The sequence below is a fragment of the Polypterus senegalus genome, chromosome 11 (genome assembly GCF_016835505.1).
Source record: "Polypterus senegalus isolate Bchr_013 chromosome 11, ASM1683550v1, whole genome shotgun sequence".
In the NCBI taxonomy this organism is placed as follows: domain Eukaryota; kingdom Metazoa; phylum Chordata; class Cladistia; order Polypteriformes; family Polypteridae; genus Polypterus; species Polypterus senegalus.
In genome coordinates, this window is record NC_053164.1 from 114,009,510 (window position 1) to 114,028,678 (window position 19,169).

The 19,169-nt window shown below is 38.6% G+C and overlaps 1 protein-coding gene across 1 annotated transcript in view; it reads left to right on the plus strand.

Moving 5' to 3' along the window:
• nrip2 (nuclear receptor interacting protein 2) overlaps positions 1 to 19,169 on the plus strand; it is a 197,554-nt gene that overhangs the window by 145,402 nt on the left and 32,983 nt on the right. Inside the window, exon 2 of the mRNA XM_039769525.1 lies at positions 12,303 to 12,536. Coding sequence (XP_039625459.1) covers positions 12,303 to 12,536 — 234 coding nt within the window. The remainder of the gene's footprint in view (positions 1 to 12,302; positions 12,537 to 19,169) is intronic.

A 19,169-nucleotide genomic window follows, 5' to 3' on the forward strand; every position in this document is an offset into this window, starting at 1 on the left:
CTAAAGACGATGAAAGCTGTTTTGTGCAGACCGCACCAGGATAAAAACTGACTTTGTAACACATGGTCACAACTAGGATCGCTTCCGTCTAGCCAGCAATCTTCTTGCCTTGCTTTTTCCGTTCAATTTATAAAGTAAATACATTCAGCAGTATGTCAGTAGTAAGAAAGTTCATTTTTGTATTTAATTCTGAACTGGGCCCCGTGACCCTGTAGTTAGGATATAGCGGGTTGTATAATAGATGGATGGATTCTGAACTGGGGTGGTATGATGGAACAGTGATTAGTGTTGCTGCCTAACTCCAGGGGCCTCTGTTCACTTTTCAGTGTGGGGGCTCTCTTTGTGGAGTTTGATTCTGTAGAAATGGTGATGGCTGGGTGTTCTGTTACCTGACCAGACATTTTGTAAAAGGGTCTTGGCTTTAATAATGTTGAGACTCAACAAAAAAGTCAAGTCTGTGAAATGGACAAAAATGTCACAGCCACCTGGATAATAGAGATTGATAATTAGTGATGAGTAAAACAAGAAAAATTGAATTCACTTACAGTTCTGCCAAACTGACACTAAAATATGTTTGCCAGGGGATTTTACAAAAACAAAATATGAAACTCACATAAAAGAGTTTTGGGTGGTTTAAAATGAAAACAAGGACTATTGCTCCCTAAAGACAGGTTCACACATCATTGTCTACCCGTGCTCTTTTCTAAACTGCATTTAGTCTGTTCCTCATCAGTAAAACCAGTTCTGTTTATGCCAGTCATTCACATCACTATGGAGGAGCATAGCACGCTTTGGAAACATTTTCCACAAGAAAACACACCAAAACATACCAACATGTGTATTACTCTTGTCACGGATGGCCGGCAGCTCAACCTGGCCAAGATGCCCCGAGACTGAAAGAATGTGGGAAGGCAGCTACATTTGGATGCTGTCTCTCCCAAGAAGCTAGATGGCAGCCTCCTGCAGTGCGCCACGGGATTTGGAGTTCGATATCACAGTTCTTCTGGGTACTGTGGGCACCACCAGGGGATGCTGCAAGATGACATTGGGACTCATACTTTTTACATAGCCCGGAAGTACTATTGAGTCATGGGGATGGAAGCCTAGAAGTATTTCCAGGCTGATGGAAAACTTAACTTCTCCATCTAACCCAGAAGTGCTAGCAAGTCATGTGGATGGAAGAACAGAAGCAATTCCGGGTTGGATGATATATGAAGTACTGTGGAACACCCAGCAGATGAGCCAGAGTTGGGAGGAAGTAGACAACGTTTGCTGGGAGGTGTGGAGGAAAAAAAAAAAGAGAGAATTGTGATTAGTATTGTGCTCATTGTAATACATGCTTGTGTTAATGTGGCTGTGGTGCTTGGAGGGCACTATTAAAAGAAGAAAAGAATAAAAGAATACTTCTTAATGTTTTTACCTAATGTCCTGCGTGTCTGACCCCTAGCGTCCACACCCTCTACAGGAAAATTTCACCACATGATCCGAATCACCCATTATTTAGCAACCTCCCTTTCCCGCTTCGTAATTCCTGCAGAAGAGGTGGAGGGTATGCAGGAGATTCAAGTTTCATTTCTATCTCAAATGCATCTTAAGGATTGTCACTGCCAAGACAGTCATCATAACTGGCAAAGTGGGGATGGATGGTACTACCAGAACACATCTGGCAGCTCAGGAAAAAGTCTACATGTGACAAGATATTTGTCTGGCGATTTTTTTCTTTGTTTTTTCCTTTATTTAAATACTAAATAACAGTCAGGCATATGCAAAATTAATTTATGAAAATGTTTACAAACAGGAACTAAATACTGTACATTCTTCTTGTGTCAATGGCATGAATTTCTCTGGGAGCAAAACATAATTTGTTTTGAGAATATTTTGTAACCAATTTCAAAAAATCATTTCACTTTATTGTTTTCCTCACTTATGCCTTATCGGCAACTCAGTGTAAGTTAAAGATCTTTCTGTCAAACTGGTATTCAGTCTCAGTACCACACAGAGAACACGACATATAAACAAATACAGCACATGAGACATTTGCCATTTAAACTGGACTTTTGAAATTTATGTGTGACATCTGCCATATAAGAATAAACCAACAATGAACAATAATACAGTATTCCCAGAGCCTCAGATTCTCATACACACTTACCTAAAATGATTATTTATTTAGTGTAGGATAGGAAGCTAATATCAAGACCTATGCAAATGACTCAAGGTTCCACCCTACCAGAATTTAATCACATCTGTTGAATTTAATATATAAACGTTGTGTTATTGATCAACTGTACATGCTATACAACTCATGAGTCAGTCAAAAGTCTGTCAAACCTACCATTATGTATACCTATAAGCATGCATACATTAGAAAGGAAATAAATGAATAATCAAAGATTTACAGTCCAGGTAGTAGATGTTCCAAGGAGAAAATAATAGAATGCAAAAATATGTTTTAATGAAGCAGAAGATAAGTATTCAGGAGATCCCGAAAAAGAAAAGTGAACGATTTAGTTCTACTGTTATATTCATCCTTTGTTATTCTATCAGGTCAAAATCCTCCTAAGGTTACCGTAAAGATTTGAAAGCAGGTGTTCAGACCTCCAACTTTAAACTACTGAATATCCAGTTCTTCACTGTATGCTTTTTTCTTCTTTCCAATGCAATACTTACAAACACAAAAAATGAACCTCCCATCTTCTTTCTAAAAATCTGCTATCAACATCAGCCGGCCAATTCGATCTCCTTATGACTCTGTACATCCTGCTGGGTAATGGTCTGAAAGGGGAGGGGACTAAATATACGTTGGACATGTTCCCTTTAAAACAAACACAAAAGTAGAATGACAAGAGGAGTCCAGTCCTTGATGCACAGACAACAATTTGAAAAACGGGAGAATTTTTACAATCAGTATTTAACAAAATGGCATTTCAAAAAAAGGAATGCATCATTTTAGAAATAGCAACTCATAATTTAAGGGTTCATCGACAAAAGCGTGATAGACATATAAGCAGCGACAAAACCGCAACGGACAAATGATCGCCGACAAACTCGCTAACTGGTTTTCGACAAATGCGTGCAACAAAATCGCGAGAGAGGCCAAGAGAGTGGGACGTGTATGTGCGCATTATGTACACATTATGTGCTAGGTTACAACTGTTATAAATGCTGATGGCCTGCCGCGAATAAATAACTCAGTCGAGGGGTGGCATAACGCGTCATATACAAAGCGGAATTACCAGCAGTCAGGCAGCCAGCCATTTTAAATACGCTCAAGTATCAAGATGTCTTGCTGCAATTCTTCCTACATATGCAGGGCGTGATCTTAAGGACTATCTGCGTGGCGTGTCTCATAATATTGACTTCTAAAATAAACATTATCATATATACTTTAAACTAGTAATTCATATTTAATAAAACTTTCGCGATTTTGTCGCCGCGTTTTAGTGGGCGCTATTTTGTCGGCGCTCATATGTCTATCGCGCAAATGTCGGGTCACTTAATTTAAGATTAGCTAGACAGGCATAAGAAAAAGCAGAATGTCAAGGCACTCACTGTTCCAGTTCTGGCAAAACAACCATTTCACAGACTTGAACGTGACTGCATGCATTGACAAGATCTTAACTTCACAGGGACCTCCACCCCACTCCCAATTGCTTTGACATGATTAGGTCTTCACAGTGGAAATATTGCTTCTACACAACCTGGACTTCATGGCTATCAACAAGGAAGTAGTGTGTAGTGCTGCCCTTACTATGAACTTTTAGGGTTGCAAAAAACCAGAGTCTATTCTAGAAGCATCCAATGGCAGGTATGAGATTTTAATTCATTGCAAAATAGCCACATTCATACCTGGGCAGTTTGGTCATCAACTAATTTAACAAGTGCATGTTTTACAAGAGGAAGTAAAGTGGAAAAGCAGGACTAAACCCACACAGACATTTGGGTCAAGTACCCAGGCCAGGAGTCAAATACTGATTACGGGGCTATGAGGCCCCTCACTTTATACTTCTTTCCCTTAACACTGTCATTCAAAGTAGAATATAAAGCTACAATAAAACATGCATACACACATAAAACAATGAATCCATACCTCTTGTTCTAGGAATTAATTCCACAGACGAGAATGAAGCAAAACATGCTTTGGGCTCCTTGACCTATTGCTTTATCTCCCTTTCAGATAAAATCATGGAGGGCTGGGTGATGAGCTGACCTGGGTCTGCTAGGCTTTCATGTTTCCCATATCACTCTCTGTCTGTAGGCAGATTTTCACTTTTACTTTCACCTTTGTGTTTTGTGCCTGTTTTTGTATTTTACATCATTTCGTTCATTTCTATTACTAGTCAGACAGTCTATCTCTAGTTTCTTTTTTTTAGTGTTTAACAATATTTCTGAAAGTTTCCTAATTTTGATTGTTATTGCCTATGGAATTCACCTGCACAGGAAATCCTAGTTGAATAGCTGGTACTGTTCATCTACTGCAAGCATGCACTTCAATTAATGAGACTAACTACTAGTACTGTGCCATGTACTGCTACCACACTGGATGAACTAAAGGCATTGAAACCCCACAAATAAGAAAACAGAGGTGGATGTCAACTAAGACTGAGATAGAGACATTTTAAAACATTATGGCTAATGATCAATTATGAGCAGCACACTGCCATTACAAAATAAAATGAGCAAGCTTCAAACATACTTGTGATTCCTCCATGAGTTTCACAAAAGCTGATTGGGAAGCAGGCATTGAAACAGACATATTTGTATGTGAACAGCAAGACAGGAACTCAGCTTCTGGTAAGGAGACAGGTGGGAGGGTTTGTCTATACTTTAACAAATGGTGGTACAATAATATCACTCTGAGAGGGCACATCTGTACTCCTGCTCACTTTTTGGATTTGTTCCACACTATCTGCCCTGCGAGTTTAATTATATCTTTGTTACAGTAGTAGCATGCTGATGTGGGAGCTGCAGCTGAAACAATTTTTGAAACTATTCAAAAACTGCAAACCAGTCAAACTCTTGATGGCTTCAGACTGGAATCAGTAGTGCTACATTACCATGAGTATGTGAATGTTACTACTAGAAGGGATAACAAACTAGACAAGTGTTACTGAACCATCTTTGACGCCTACATATCCCATCACAGAGCAGTCCGGGGTGCATCTGACCATGTCGCTATTCATTTATAACAAAGTACAAGCAGAAACTGAAACAAGAAAAGACAGCCATACAGAAAATACAGAACTGGTGTAATGACAGTATAGTAGAACTATGCTGACATCCTCACAAAAGGATCACACAAAATAAGGCCACTTACACTGTCATTCTGTTCACATGACATTCTGTAAATCTGTGATCTTTAAGAAAAGAACTATCAAACTGTACCCAAATAGTAAGCCATGAAAGCAAAAATAAATGCTTTCCTGGAATATGAGGTAGACGAAAAGTGCATTTTACAGCAAATGATTAACAAGACAGTTAAACAAAGCAAACTTAAGAGGTGGTTTAATGATTACAATCCAAAGCAGGTTTGGAAACTGTAAACTATTACATGATCAGGTTTTAAATAAAGTGTAACCTTCGCAAAAGATAAGGACCAAAATCTCTTAGCTGATGACTATTACATCATTTTTTTTACAAGATCTGAAATAAATTATTTCAGTATCCATCATGCACAACATTCTTTGTAAAGATATTGCTGAGATGGAGGTCAGCATAATTAAAGCAGAGAAATGTTTTCGGCAGGTCAAAACCAACAGGGCAGTGGGGCCAGATGGTAACTCATGATGTCTCCTGCTTCAAGCAGCTCTAAATGATTTTTCCATTTGCTTTTTAACTGGTCTCTGAGCTGTGGAAACAGTCCATCCTTACCCCAGTTCCCAAGGTTTCTGGGCCAGGCAGTCTGAATGACTATAGGCCAGTGGCACTCACTTTCATTCCAATGATCATTTAGTGAAAAACACTTGAATGACTGAGACTAAGTCCATTCAAGATAAGGTGTCATAGATCTACTGTTAATTTTAAATCAAATCTACTCATTCCTTAATAAGCTTGGTTTGTATGTCAAATCACTCTTTCAGGTTTTCTGTATTTTTTGTAAGCATTCAGTACCATCCAGCCTTACATACCGATTGTGAAACTGAATAATTAATCCACATATTGTATTATGGATTCAGGACTTTCTTTTCAATTGTTCACAAATAGTTAAAGTGTAAGACACTTTTTTGAAGGCCATTCATTCAAATTCAAGGCTGTGTTCTGTATCCATTATTATTTACACTTCACACAAGTGACCTGAGAGAGAACAGTGACTATTGTTCATTTATCAAGTTATACTCATGACATTTTGGCAATAGGACTCTTATCTGCGGAGGATGAAAGCTGTTACTTCCGTCAAGTGAAGTGCTTAGTAAATTGGTGGAATAAGAACTCTGAATGTCAAAAACACTGAAAAAATTATGTTTGACTTCAAGTGACAGAAATCTTCATGTTCATCACTGGTTGTTCTGGGAAAGACATAGCAAATGGTGACTGAATAGAAATATTTAGGAGCTATTCTAAGTAATGATATAAATTGGAATATTAACACATAAATATCTAGTCTAAATGCAGTTCTTGTTTCTCCTTTTTAAAGTGGACAAAGATCTCAAGTTGTCCTTTCATCGCAGAGTGATTCAGTCTGTCATTAGTTTCAGTTTTATTGCCTGGTTTAGTAGTCTAACAAATCAAAATTTAAAAGAAAGCTTCAGCAGATTACCAAACATGCAGCAGAAATGATGATTTGGTAAGAGTGTGTCAGAAGAAATGTTGAAGAAATCTTCTGATGAAAGACACCCATAACATGTAGAGGGAGTAGAGTCACTTGGAATGCCCACACCAACTGCTTCAGAAATTCCTATCTTCCCAGCATGACACATCTTTTTAATAAGGAATACCGAAGATAATAAAGATTCTTGGGGAGCAGTTTTTTTATATGTAACTGTAATTGTGTAACTACTTTAGGTAACAAATAACTGCCAAATTTGTTAGAAGTGGTTAACAAAGTAATGTATTTTTTGTTCAAGTTACATTCAGGAACAGTTTCTACCCAACTGCAATCAGACTCATGAACAATCAGTAACCTTGTGTCACCTCCACTGCTACCTGCACATATACTTCTGCCACTGTCTGTATTTATTCCTAGGATTCTGGTTTTATTTATTTACTTATTATATTCATTTATTTATTGTGTGTGTGTGTGTGTTTTTTTTGTCTGTGTTCACTGTCTGCAGGGGCACATGCAAGCAAGCATTTCATTGTACATGGTACTTGTACTTGTACACATGACAATAAAGAATTGAAATTGAAATTTTGAAATTGAAATTAAATGTTTCAGAACTCTGGTGGAACGTTTCACCTGTGTGTCACTATGTTTTATTTTTTTCTTTTGTTGGAGAACCGAGAAGGCAAAATTGATGTTTTATTGTCTTTCCTGTTTATTATGAGTGCTGCCTTTCCAGGAAATAACTGTTAATATTTTAGCAAAAAATGAAAACATTTTGCACATGACTATAGGAATGGATATTGGACATGGCGATTATGCAACACGAGTTACGTGAGAATTTCTTCTCTTTTTTCCATAATATTTAAAGACAAAGGATAAAAATTATTAATAGACCTAACAGAAACTTTATAAAACATGAAAAACAATAAATAAAAATGAATAGAACTAACAATAAAACAGAAGGCACACATATAGTATATTCTGGTTGTAACATAACCATCATGATTTGTGCGTTTAGCTTTTGCAGATTTGCCCAGTCACGGGTTTGTCATCAGTAAGTAAATGGAGATTATTGGCAACTGTTTTCAAGTAGTAAACAGGAAAGATATCATTCCCACAGTGCTGTGGGAATGACATCTTTCCTGTTTACTATGATTGCTGCCTTTCCAGGAAATAACTGTTAATATTTTAGCAAAAAACTATAGGAATGGATATTGGACATGGAGATTACGCAACACGAGTTACGTGAGAATTTCTTCTCTTTTTTCCATGAACGTTTTTCACATCATTTGCTGTTGTTCAAAAGTAGTCACTGCCGGGCACCACTGAGTTTGAATATTCAAGATATACTGTATCTATAAAAACATTTTCTTGACCACCATAACAAACTACATGAGGTAAGTAACATTTAAAAAAATATAATTTCTGGTTTGAGTATTTCTTTAACGAGTCGATAGTAAAGTATATTAAGAAAAAATGTTCTGCATGTTACTGTTGCAGCACAGTACCATATATGGTACAACAATTACATACCATTTTACTTTTTTGGTATTATATTTATAACTGCACGGTATTGTCTAGAATTTATAAAATAATTGACTGTTATTGTTAAGGCTTGTTAAGGCTTATGATGAAAAGTACAGTTATTATAAGGTTAGGTGGATGGGCAAAGCATATTTGTGGGATTTTCACATTCACGTGGTTCCTGCACCCCTAACACCCATTAATCATAAGGAATGAGTGTATTTAAAAATGTGCACTGAATGTATAGGGAATCCTGCTCCTGAAGGCTGATGCTAATGCTGCCTTAGAGGTCAACATAAATATGATAAAATAATATTGACCTTATTTATGCAAACTGTGAGGAGCAGAAATACGAGAGAAAAACAAACGCTCTGAATATGTCCTTCCTCCAGGGGGAAAGATCATCTCACCTTGTGATGTCAAAGCTTATTTTTATTAATTTGCTTACACAAGTACTCATTTATGACATTTTTTAGCTAAAGTTAGCAAAGCTAACTTGGAGCCTAATGTCCCTTGACTGACCAGGGTAGGCATAGCCAGCAGGTTTGAATGAAATTCCCATCAAGTCTACTAAGAAGGATCTCTAGTGTACGGTCACTAAGGACTGTTGTATTAGCAAGCCTTCAGAATATGCATGTTAAATGTAATGGTCTAGAGCTCTGTCTGTAGTGTTGGGGCTTAGTAACTCACATGTGCTCAGAACTTGTTTAGTGAGGTTGAACTGAAGGTCTGTGTGTGTACCACATTGGTTAAGCTGACATGTCTTCTTTTGAGCAAAAAGGTAACATCACATTTTTTTTACTTCTCATTAAATTGGGAAATGGAAAACAGTGCAGATGTTACAGTATGCATATATTAATCGAGCAGTTCACCAGCCCAGCTCCACATTGGGCACATTAAGATCTTGCATGAGAACTGTATACTGACTTCCACGACAAACATGAGTGCTGACTTATAAATATTAATGAGGTAAAAAATTCAACGCTTCATTGGGGTGAGCAACTTCAGTCCCTGAGAGCCACAGAGGTTACAGGTTATATTGTTAATGAGATTATCAATTATTGCTTTTGAAGATCTTTTTGCTCAAGTGACATTTTTTGCTTCATTTTAGTTGGCTGTCTTGTTAACATAGCTCACCCTTAATTGCTTATGTTAGTCTTAAATGGCTGCATTCACTGTTTTAATGGTTCCTTATTAGCATCAAGACATAAATGACAAAGGAATCAGCAATTCTCCATCTATATACTTGACTATATTTATGCTTGTGGGTTTTCTTTTTGAACTATGTAGTTTAATAAAATATCTCATAGGAAACTGGTGAGCAAAAAATGAAGGAGTGAGAATCACTTATCCATTTTATGCTTCGGATAATTTCAATGGTGCCCTTGGAAATGAAACAAATCTACAATATAAGAATGTGGCCTACTAGGACTGATATTGATCACCCCTGGGCTACAACATAAGTAATGACCATCATATCAGTAAAAATATAAGTTAAAAACAAGCCATAGATTACCACAGATTTAAAAGAAATGATAGCCAGATAAAACAGAGCATATCAATATGGCACATTAACTGAACAGAAAGAACTACAGAAGGAAGTGAAAGGTGAAATCAAGCAGGCAAAACTTAAGTATAAGGACAAGGATAGAGAACACATTGTGAACTGATAACCTGGGTTCATTGTGGAATGGCATGAAGATAAGGGCCAGCATTCACACTATATTTATTAATCGGGTTGAATTGAATATTAGTTGGCTAAAAAAAAAATCAATGAATTCCATGCAAGATTTAAGACACAGGTTTTTGCTCTAGAAAATAGTCAGCAAAAAATCAAACTTAGAACTGGAGCCAGGAGTCAGACCTTCTTTGACCAGAATAATGTCAGAAGGGTCCTTAAACAAACTATAAACAAAAAAAATGCCAGACCTACACAGAAGAAATGGGCATCTGCTTCACTTCTGTGCAGAGCAGATCTCTCGAAAATTCCAAATACTCCATATTTGAGGTGTCTTTGGATTTACAGCAAGTGCCCAGCCTATAGAAACAGCCAAATGTTATTCCATTAACAGAAGCTACAGATTTTAGATTTTAAACAAAAACAATATTGGTCCACACTGGAGTTTTCAGATTGTTTTCAAAAGCATCCCTATACATAATGAAATATCTGAACACACATATGACTTAGATATTCACCAATATTGGAAAGGAAAAGTATTGGCAGCAAACTCCTTGAAGGGACTGTGTAGGAAAAAATTTAGATCCCTGTGAAAATCCAATTACTCCATGTCACATTAATGTGCTGATTGAAAGTTGAAATGAGCAGTCTTCAAAACTGGTGATGGATGTCTTGTCATTAAATAAAAACAAACTAAATGTTAAGACAGCACTTAAAAAAATGTCTATCTATATGTTCATTTGCAAGATGCTTGATTATAAGCAGTTCACAGAAATCGCAGTGCATCTTGTACCAGACAACATTTGTAAAACTAACTCAACAGAGAAAATAAATAACTATGTATGTGCGTGCGTGCGTGTAACTTCACTTTACTACATTGTGCTTTTGTGTCTCTCTCTGTCCTGTAATATTGTGAGCTTGGCTGCATTCTACACCCATCCATTTCATTACGCACCTTGTTAGTCATTTTGCTGTGGAAAGCGCGCCTCCTTACTGAACAGATGAAGTTTAAGTAATAAACTTTGATTAGGGGCTGTCAACGGAGTTATTTACAGTCTGATTTTCACTGGTCCAGGGAATTTATAACAAAACTGTAACGACTGCTTAGAAATTTGCTTTTTAATTTGTCAAGTTGTATTCTCCAGTATATATATTTGAGATGCTTCTAAGAGGAACCCTTTTAAAAGCCCTCTTCAAGGTCAAATTCCATACATGTATGTCTTTGAAAACATTCCATAATTCGAATATTAATGCACAAAAACATGTATTGCTAATGATAACTGGTTGACACGACATCAGAGTGAGTTATGACAATGACATCCTGAATATCGAGACTTTGGGTGCTTTTCTAGAAGAGGCCCTGCTAATTTCCGTATGACACTGCATCGCATTTTGCACTGTTTTGGTATTGTCAAGAATTATGAATTGCACTTTTTTAATAGATTAAATAATTATATTTTGATAAAGTCCGTGTGTTATCTTGCAAAAATTTAGTTGAATACTATAATGAGAAAATCTGGTGTATGTTAACATTATTTTTATTAAATTCACGTGCAAGTTTATACAGTCCACACATACTGGTAACACCTTAACGCCGCCTCTGGACAGAGTATTTTGAAGGCTTTCTCTATCTCCCCACGTGTGGTCATTTCATAAGTGTGTTTGGGCAAATCAATTAACTTCTGATACTGGTTTCTGCTTTGTTTTATTTTTGGCTTCGACTTTAGTGTTGCAACATGATTACTAACCTCTGTTTCTAGTGTTACAGGTATTAACAACGTTTGGTTTGTATGGCAATCTTCATGATACACCCTTTCAAATAAATCAAATCAAGATCTGACACATATAACAGCATCAACCCACCAGAGGAGCTGTTATCAAGTGCTACTCGATTCATTGCAATTTGTTATTTTTAAGGAGACTGAATTCTTTTGATAATACTACATGTGAAAAGGCTGAATAAAATCATATCATCAAAAGGTTTAAGTATAACATTATTGCATATTTGGATGACATCCTTATCTGTGTCAAATTACAAATATGAAGTACAATATCATCCAGGCAAATAAAGTGACTTGCTCAGTTTCACACAGGAACTGAACTGAACTGATTTATGGGCAATAAGTCCACCACTACATCCTACTTGTCTTATTGGAACGTCTCTGACTGAAAGCATCAGGCATTTTACACTAACAGTAAAGGATGTTTTTCTGTACTCTGCCCTTTCACCCCATTCATACATCGGACTTGTCTTTTTCATTAGCAAAAGTAAATCTGCTCCTTACAGATTACAATAAATGAACTCACAGCTTGCTGTTTGCATTCTGTCTTATCTAGCAACCTCACAGCATTGTCCAACGTCGCCTGTTAGAAGGCAACATCAATCGCCTCGTTGCAGAAGGAAGAGATGTCAGCTCCCGGGTTCGTTCTCCATTGGCCGAAGAGAAGGTCGGACGCAAAGAAGTGAGGGAACCGAAGGAAGAAGAGGAGGATGAGGAGGAAGAAGAAGAAGAAAGTGAAGAAGAGGAGGAGCTCTCCAAATCCTGGAAGTCTCTTGTTGTGAACTGCAAGGTAATTTAATAATCAGCTAGCTAGAATGTATGCATTAGCAATGTACTTCAACAGGACAAGTACACACTGGTTCCAGGACTCTCATCTTTTTTTTCAGCTATTCTGTGGATTTTGTCTGTTATTGAAAGTTGTCAAACCTGTGAATGACAGACACTTTTTTGTTCTTGGGTGGTTGACTTAATTAGATGAGTAAAATCAAATAAAACTATTTTTAATGTTTAGCAATTTGTAAAAAGCCTCAGGGGTTTAGCTTTATTACTTCCATGATTTGACACTCAATTTTTACTTGTTCTTATTGGTTTCTGGGGCACCAAAAATATTTATACATTTCTTTGTTATGGGAGTTTTTGGAGACCCTTGAATCCAATGGTCACTGCTGTATTTTGTTTCAATGTGTTTTTACTTATGTTTCTAATTTTTTGCATTCTCCCCCACATTGCCATTTTGTATTCTTAATAACCACCACTATATTGGTACTTTTTCTTTGATGGTTATTATGCAATTGTCAGGTAATGTCAGCCGAAAGTGTACAGCAATTAACATCACCAGGCCAAAGACACAAAGGTCAGTGTTGTTCACGTCTTAGATGTTCAAGTTGAAATTTCACTAAAAAGACTGAGTCTTCTGTTTGTTTGTTTATTGAAGGGCTCTTTAGTTTCAAAATATGTCTCTGTCCCTGACTATGATGTATGTCTCCTATTTTGGCTCAGTTATGTATATTATTCTGGCTTTCAGTCTTTTCGGTGTAATCTTTCATTCCAATTTTTTGTCCTACTGCCAAGGCTAACTTTAATAGATTCCTGCTCTCATGGTTCTGAATTTAGCTTGTGTTCCCAACTTTGCACTGTCTCATTATTTCAAAATGAAACACAACTGCTGCCGCCATATGCAGTCACTTCCCCAGTACCAAGCAGGTTGAAGGACAAACGAAAGCAAGAGGTAAGGATAAGATGTCTTGATGTATCACACTTACAGTAGACTACGCTTATGTGTTGTTAGAGATATTTTGCTTTTTTATTTCAATGTAATTTTGTATAGCACTCAGAACACATGTACAGTTATAATGAGTCAACCGTAAATTACTAAACTATCCAAGATTCACATACATAAATACATACATTCTGTTAAAACGTGGTAAAATAAAGCAAGTTATATTAATAACATAATCAAATCATGACAGTACAGTGTCCAGTGACATAAAATTTGAGAGATGGCCAATTGACAAGAGAGGAAAAGAAAATATTAGTTTTTGGTTCTGTTCTTTCATTTTTTATTTTTCATACTCTTTTCCTTTCTATTATGGTTAATTTGTTTTTTCTTTCTGACAGTGAATCATGGTGTGATTCTGTGACAAAACACAGAATTTGTATGGTGGATAGTAGGATTCTAGTGGCAGTTCTGCACAGAAAGCAGGGGACTGAGTGAGAGACAGAGAGATGGCTCAGCTGACATCTCCAGGAAGTGCCCGGCGTGCAGTGCTGAGAGGCCATACCAGTGCACACAGGCAGGGGAGTTCTTCTTTTGCTCTTGCTGAAGTGTCACCCATTGTACAGCAGCACTCGGGTCCCAATCCGGGTGGTTCATCATGTGGTGGGTGCATCATGCTCCCAGCTTCTTGCTGCAAAAAAAAAAATGTTTTGTAATCCACACAATGCAGGTTTATGGCTGGCCACTGGCACTTAGTACACTGCAAAATGTGCGACTTGTGGTGATTCGTGGTGTGATTCCATGACAAAACATGTTGATGTCACAGTATTACCATTTAGGTTTAAGATTTTACCAAGAGATTTATTTTTTAATTTATGATTTCCCAGTTGTGGCCAATTTGTAGGTAGCAACTGTTTCAATTGCTACTGCATGACTGCCATCTTATGTGTCATGATGCATCATACAATGTCATTGGCCAGCCAGCATTTAAGATGGCAGCATGGTACACTCAATGTCCAAGTTTATAGATAATTTCTAAACAAAAAACTCTTTGACTATGGAATTATTTAAGGAAATGATTCCTAGGTAGCCAATACTTTTGTTTTTGTTACCAAAATTTTTGAAACATGATTTTTGTAATTAAATCAGATATTTTGTTCCTTTTGCTCTTGATATTTTCCAGTTTGGTCCAAAATTCCTTCTTTGGGATACTAAGCTCATTAAATCTGATAAATTATGTGTGTGAAAAGGAACTATATAGGCGCCCAACCTGACACAGACTGGACACAGATGCACACGTAAAATAAAAAAAACTATTTTATTTTTCTTCACCTGTGGGCACACATCTTCCCCGTGTCCCACAAGCAGTACACAGTCCCAAGAAATGCACATCAAATAAACACCGAGCAAAGCACTCTCTTTCTTCCTCCACTACTCCTGCCAGGCAACCTTGTCCTCCTCCTCCTGATTCTGGCTCCTTTAATTAGGCACCCAGAAGTGCTCCAGGTGCTTGATTGCCGAGTTCCGGCTGCACTTCCGGGTGTGGTGAAAACACTGCCCACAAGGGCTCAGGAGTTCTAGTTGTTGCAACCCAAACCGGCAGCGTCTGCAGGATCCAACAGTGCTGCCCCCATTCCCAATTAGGGCTGCCCCCATTCCCAATTCTCATGGAGCCCTGCAGGAAACTGAGGCACTGCTACAACCCAGGGGGGTGGCCACCTAGTGTCCAGGGGGAGGTATTGCACCATCCATGGTTGCTCCCCCTGAGCATATAACAAAGGGGTGACCTGGCCAGTCATGGACCCCAGCCGTCCGCCATATGTGCCAAATAATCTCCTCTGGTAGCTGCTACTTTTGCATGAAATTCCCAGTGGAAGCTTTCTATATAGATAGATAGATAGATAGATAGATAGATAGATAGATAGATAGATAGATAGATAGATAGATAGATAGATAGATACTGTATTAATCCCAAGGGGAAATTCACATACTCCAGCAGCAGCATACTTATAAAAAATATATATATTAAATTAAAGAGTGATAATAATGCAATGGTCTTTAAAGGGTCCTTCAGGGCTAGGGAAGCAAAAGACTGATTATTGTGGCAAAAGATAGGATCTGAGCTGTGGCGCAGAGGTGCTAACCCCTGTGGCACTATCCCTCAGACATCAAAAAATGCAGAAGGAACACTAACCACAAACAAAATACAACAAATAGCCACAAACTAGCGATAAAGTTAAATATATATATATAAATATATATATATATATATATATATATAGTGGAAACCAGGGACACTCCAGCTGCCCAAACCCCGACACAGTCAGGCAGATACATGAGTTCCAGCACAGCACACATTTATTTACAAGTGGGGAAGCACTTTTCCCTTGCTCCCCACAGCAGCACAGTACAATGCACCAATATACAGTGCCCTGTCTTCTCCTTTCCACCTCTAGAGTCAAGCTTTTGTCCCCCTTCTTCTCAACTCTGGCTCCCAGAATGGAATGAGGTGGCTCATTTTATGTTATATCTGGGAGTCTCCACGTGGCTCATCAGGATTAACTGGAATCACTCCCAGGTGTGATGGAAACCCAAAGTAGGGTTGTACAGCTCCCCCTGGCAGCCCCCATGAACCTCAACAAGCATGCCCTGCAGGAATCTGGTGCCACAGCTGCCTGGTCAGATAATGGCTGTGGCTGTCCGTCACAATATAGTAAATGTGTATATATATATATATATATATATATTGTGAACTTTGACCTGGACACACACAGACGGACAACATATTGTTCATCACCACACACTATTTATTTACACTATTTACAAATTAACGTCACGTGCAACCCAAACCCCAGTGCCTCTTGCACCGATTCCCCAAAGTCCAGGGCTCACAGTTCCTGTGCCTTTCTTTCCTGGTCGCCTCCAGTCCTCTCTCCAGCTCTGTCCACTTCCACCCGACATCCACTGCTCACTGAAGGGAGGCGGCCCCTTATATATGATTCCCGGACAAGCACCAGGTGTTCCCGGCATTCTTCCCTTGGCCACGCCCCAGCGTGGCGGAAGTGCCGGCTGTCCTCCCGGCAGCTCTCCGGGTGTCCTCCAAAGTCCTCCCCCCGGCACTTCCTGGTTGGCTCCCGGGATAATCAGGCACTGGGGCACTGCCTGGCGGTGGCCACGGGTCCCTACAGGGCTGGGCTTCCAAGCCCTCTACCCGAGGCCTCCAGCATAACCAGGACGGACGCCCCCTCTCGGTCTGGAGGAGGCACAAGCCCTCCTCTCGTCCTCCTGGGCGTCCCGGCCGGGGACCACAATATATATATATATATATATATATATATATATATATATATATATATATATATATATATATATATATATATACACGCACACACACACTAGGGGGCTCTGCCCCTTGGTCGCTTCGCTCGCCCACCCCCGGGTTTGGTTTACCGGATATATAATTTAAAGAGATTGTTATTTTCATGGGAATTGTTACATATGCATTATTTTCACTTTTACTTTAACACTTTTGTAAAAACAATACATGTCCTTTATTTACAGCCCCGGGTGTGGTTAACTCGCAAAACATATAACGCTGCCGTCAGATCATCTGCGGTCTTTCTGCTGCTGCTGCTGCTGCTAGTGAGCTGCATGTTCTTTTTTTCACGCTGCATGTCACTTTGTGTCTCTGCCGCTCGTGTTGTGAAGGGGGGGCTTGTTGCTGCTGGCAAGTTGCGTTTTCTGCTTGTCGTGCTTTGCTCAATTATTTCAAAGCTTGTGCAGGAGCTGTCCTTTTGCCACTCACGTTGTGAGGGGGTGGGGGCTGAACACACACTAAGAAGAAGCAGTCGGATCATCTGCTGGCTTCCTGCTGCTGCTGCTGTCGTTGTTCTAAGAGCTGGGAGCATATGATGTCTGTCTGCCAAAAAGCATTGGTTAGATATCTGTGAACTTATTTTAAATGTTGTCTCGCGGGACGTCAAATTGTCTTCCAAGAAGATCTCATCTCGTCTCCCTAGTCACCCTCCCAGGATTTTTTTTATAATAGAGAGATATATATCATTACACTCATAATATATATCATTGCACTCACAGAGTTCAAATGTTGTGGCACGCACTGGCCATGCCACAAAGCAATGGCATTAGACTGGTTTGTTCCATTGTTTGCAGTTACAGCTCTGGGTGCAGCTGGAATGTCTTTTTTGTTTCTGATCTGCTTCTGAAAATAGTTTGCACTGTTTTCTTCCATCAAAAAGATAGAAACACCTCATAAATAGCAATAAATGTTTTGTCATATCCTATATAATAAAATCTAAGGTCTGTGTGTGTCCAGCCCTTCAAAGCAATGTAACTGGTCAATTTTACTTTGGTGATGTGCTCGAAAGAGGAAGTGCAAATGTGAGGTATGTGAGGAGGAGTAAAGGCGTAGGAGGCATGCTAAGAGGTGCCTTCAAAGACAAGAAATATAAAAGTAGACAGGGGGCAAGCAAAGTGCCTTGGAAATAATGACAGAGTCTGAGAATCAGGCATTATGGAAATGCTCTCAAAAGAGGGAGCACCAAACAAGAGAGGTTCAGGTATATAAGGATAACCAGAAAAGGTCGGTGAAGGTATTCTGTTACCTGTCTTTGATAGGTAATGTGGCTAGTTATTATTATTTCACAGGGTCTCCTGTATTGCTGTATTGCATCGATGTAATCAACACAGTTGACCACTGACAGACTGAGGAGATTGTTCCTCCCCCACACTATGCAACTCTTCAGTTCCACCAGGGGGAGTAAATGCTAACATTATTCAAAGTTATTGTCTGCTTCTGCGGTGGGTTGGCACCCTGCCCAGGATTGGTTCCTGCCTTGTGCCCTGTGTTGGCTGGGATTGGCTCCAGCAGACCCCCGTGACCCTGTATTCGGATTCAGCGGGATAGAAAATGGATGGATGGATGTCTGCTTTTACATGCATTTTTATTACTCTTTAATTTAATATTGTTTTTTTGTATCAGTATACTGCTGCTGGATTATGTGAATTTCCCCTTGGGATTAATAAAATATCTATCTATCTATCTATCTATCTATCTATCTATCTAAATTCATCAGTTGGGGCGGCATACATTGGTGCATCGTGTTTATACCATCTTTCAATAAATCAACATGGCATCACCTAGTTCACCTGCAGGTTCTTCATATAAAAGACCACAGACTTATGGAAGTACTTTAAGCTAAAGCCAAATAATATTGTGTTCTGTACACACTGTAAATGTGAAATGACGTATCATAGCAGCACAACAGCTATGCAGGGGCATCTAGGATGGAAGCATTCCAGAGTTTTCTATGAAGACGCTGCCAAGACTGCATTGTAAATTCTAATTACTTTTGCTACTTCTGATTGATAAATCGCTGCATTCTACAGTCACTTATTTTCCTGAGTGCCAGCACTGAGTATCAAGACCCTTTTTTTTTATGGATGAAGCCTATAATTAGTAACGATTTAAAAGTATGGTGTAATAGAAATAGTGTAAAATAAACAGGATAACATATTGTTAGCTAGTGATTATTGTGAAACGTTACTTTATCCTCATTTTATGTTATTTTTTTTGCCCAGGTTTTTGTTATATAATCTGAAGTGTTGCTTGAATTGATAAATTGTTTTCAAGTGATACTTAAACTGATCTTTCCACTAATGTTGGACTACTTAAAGAGATTATATGTT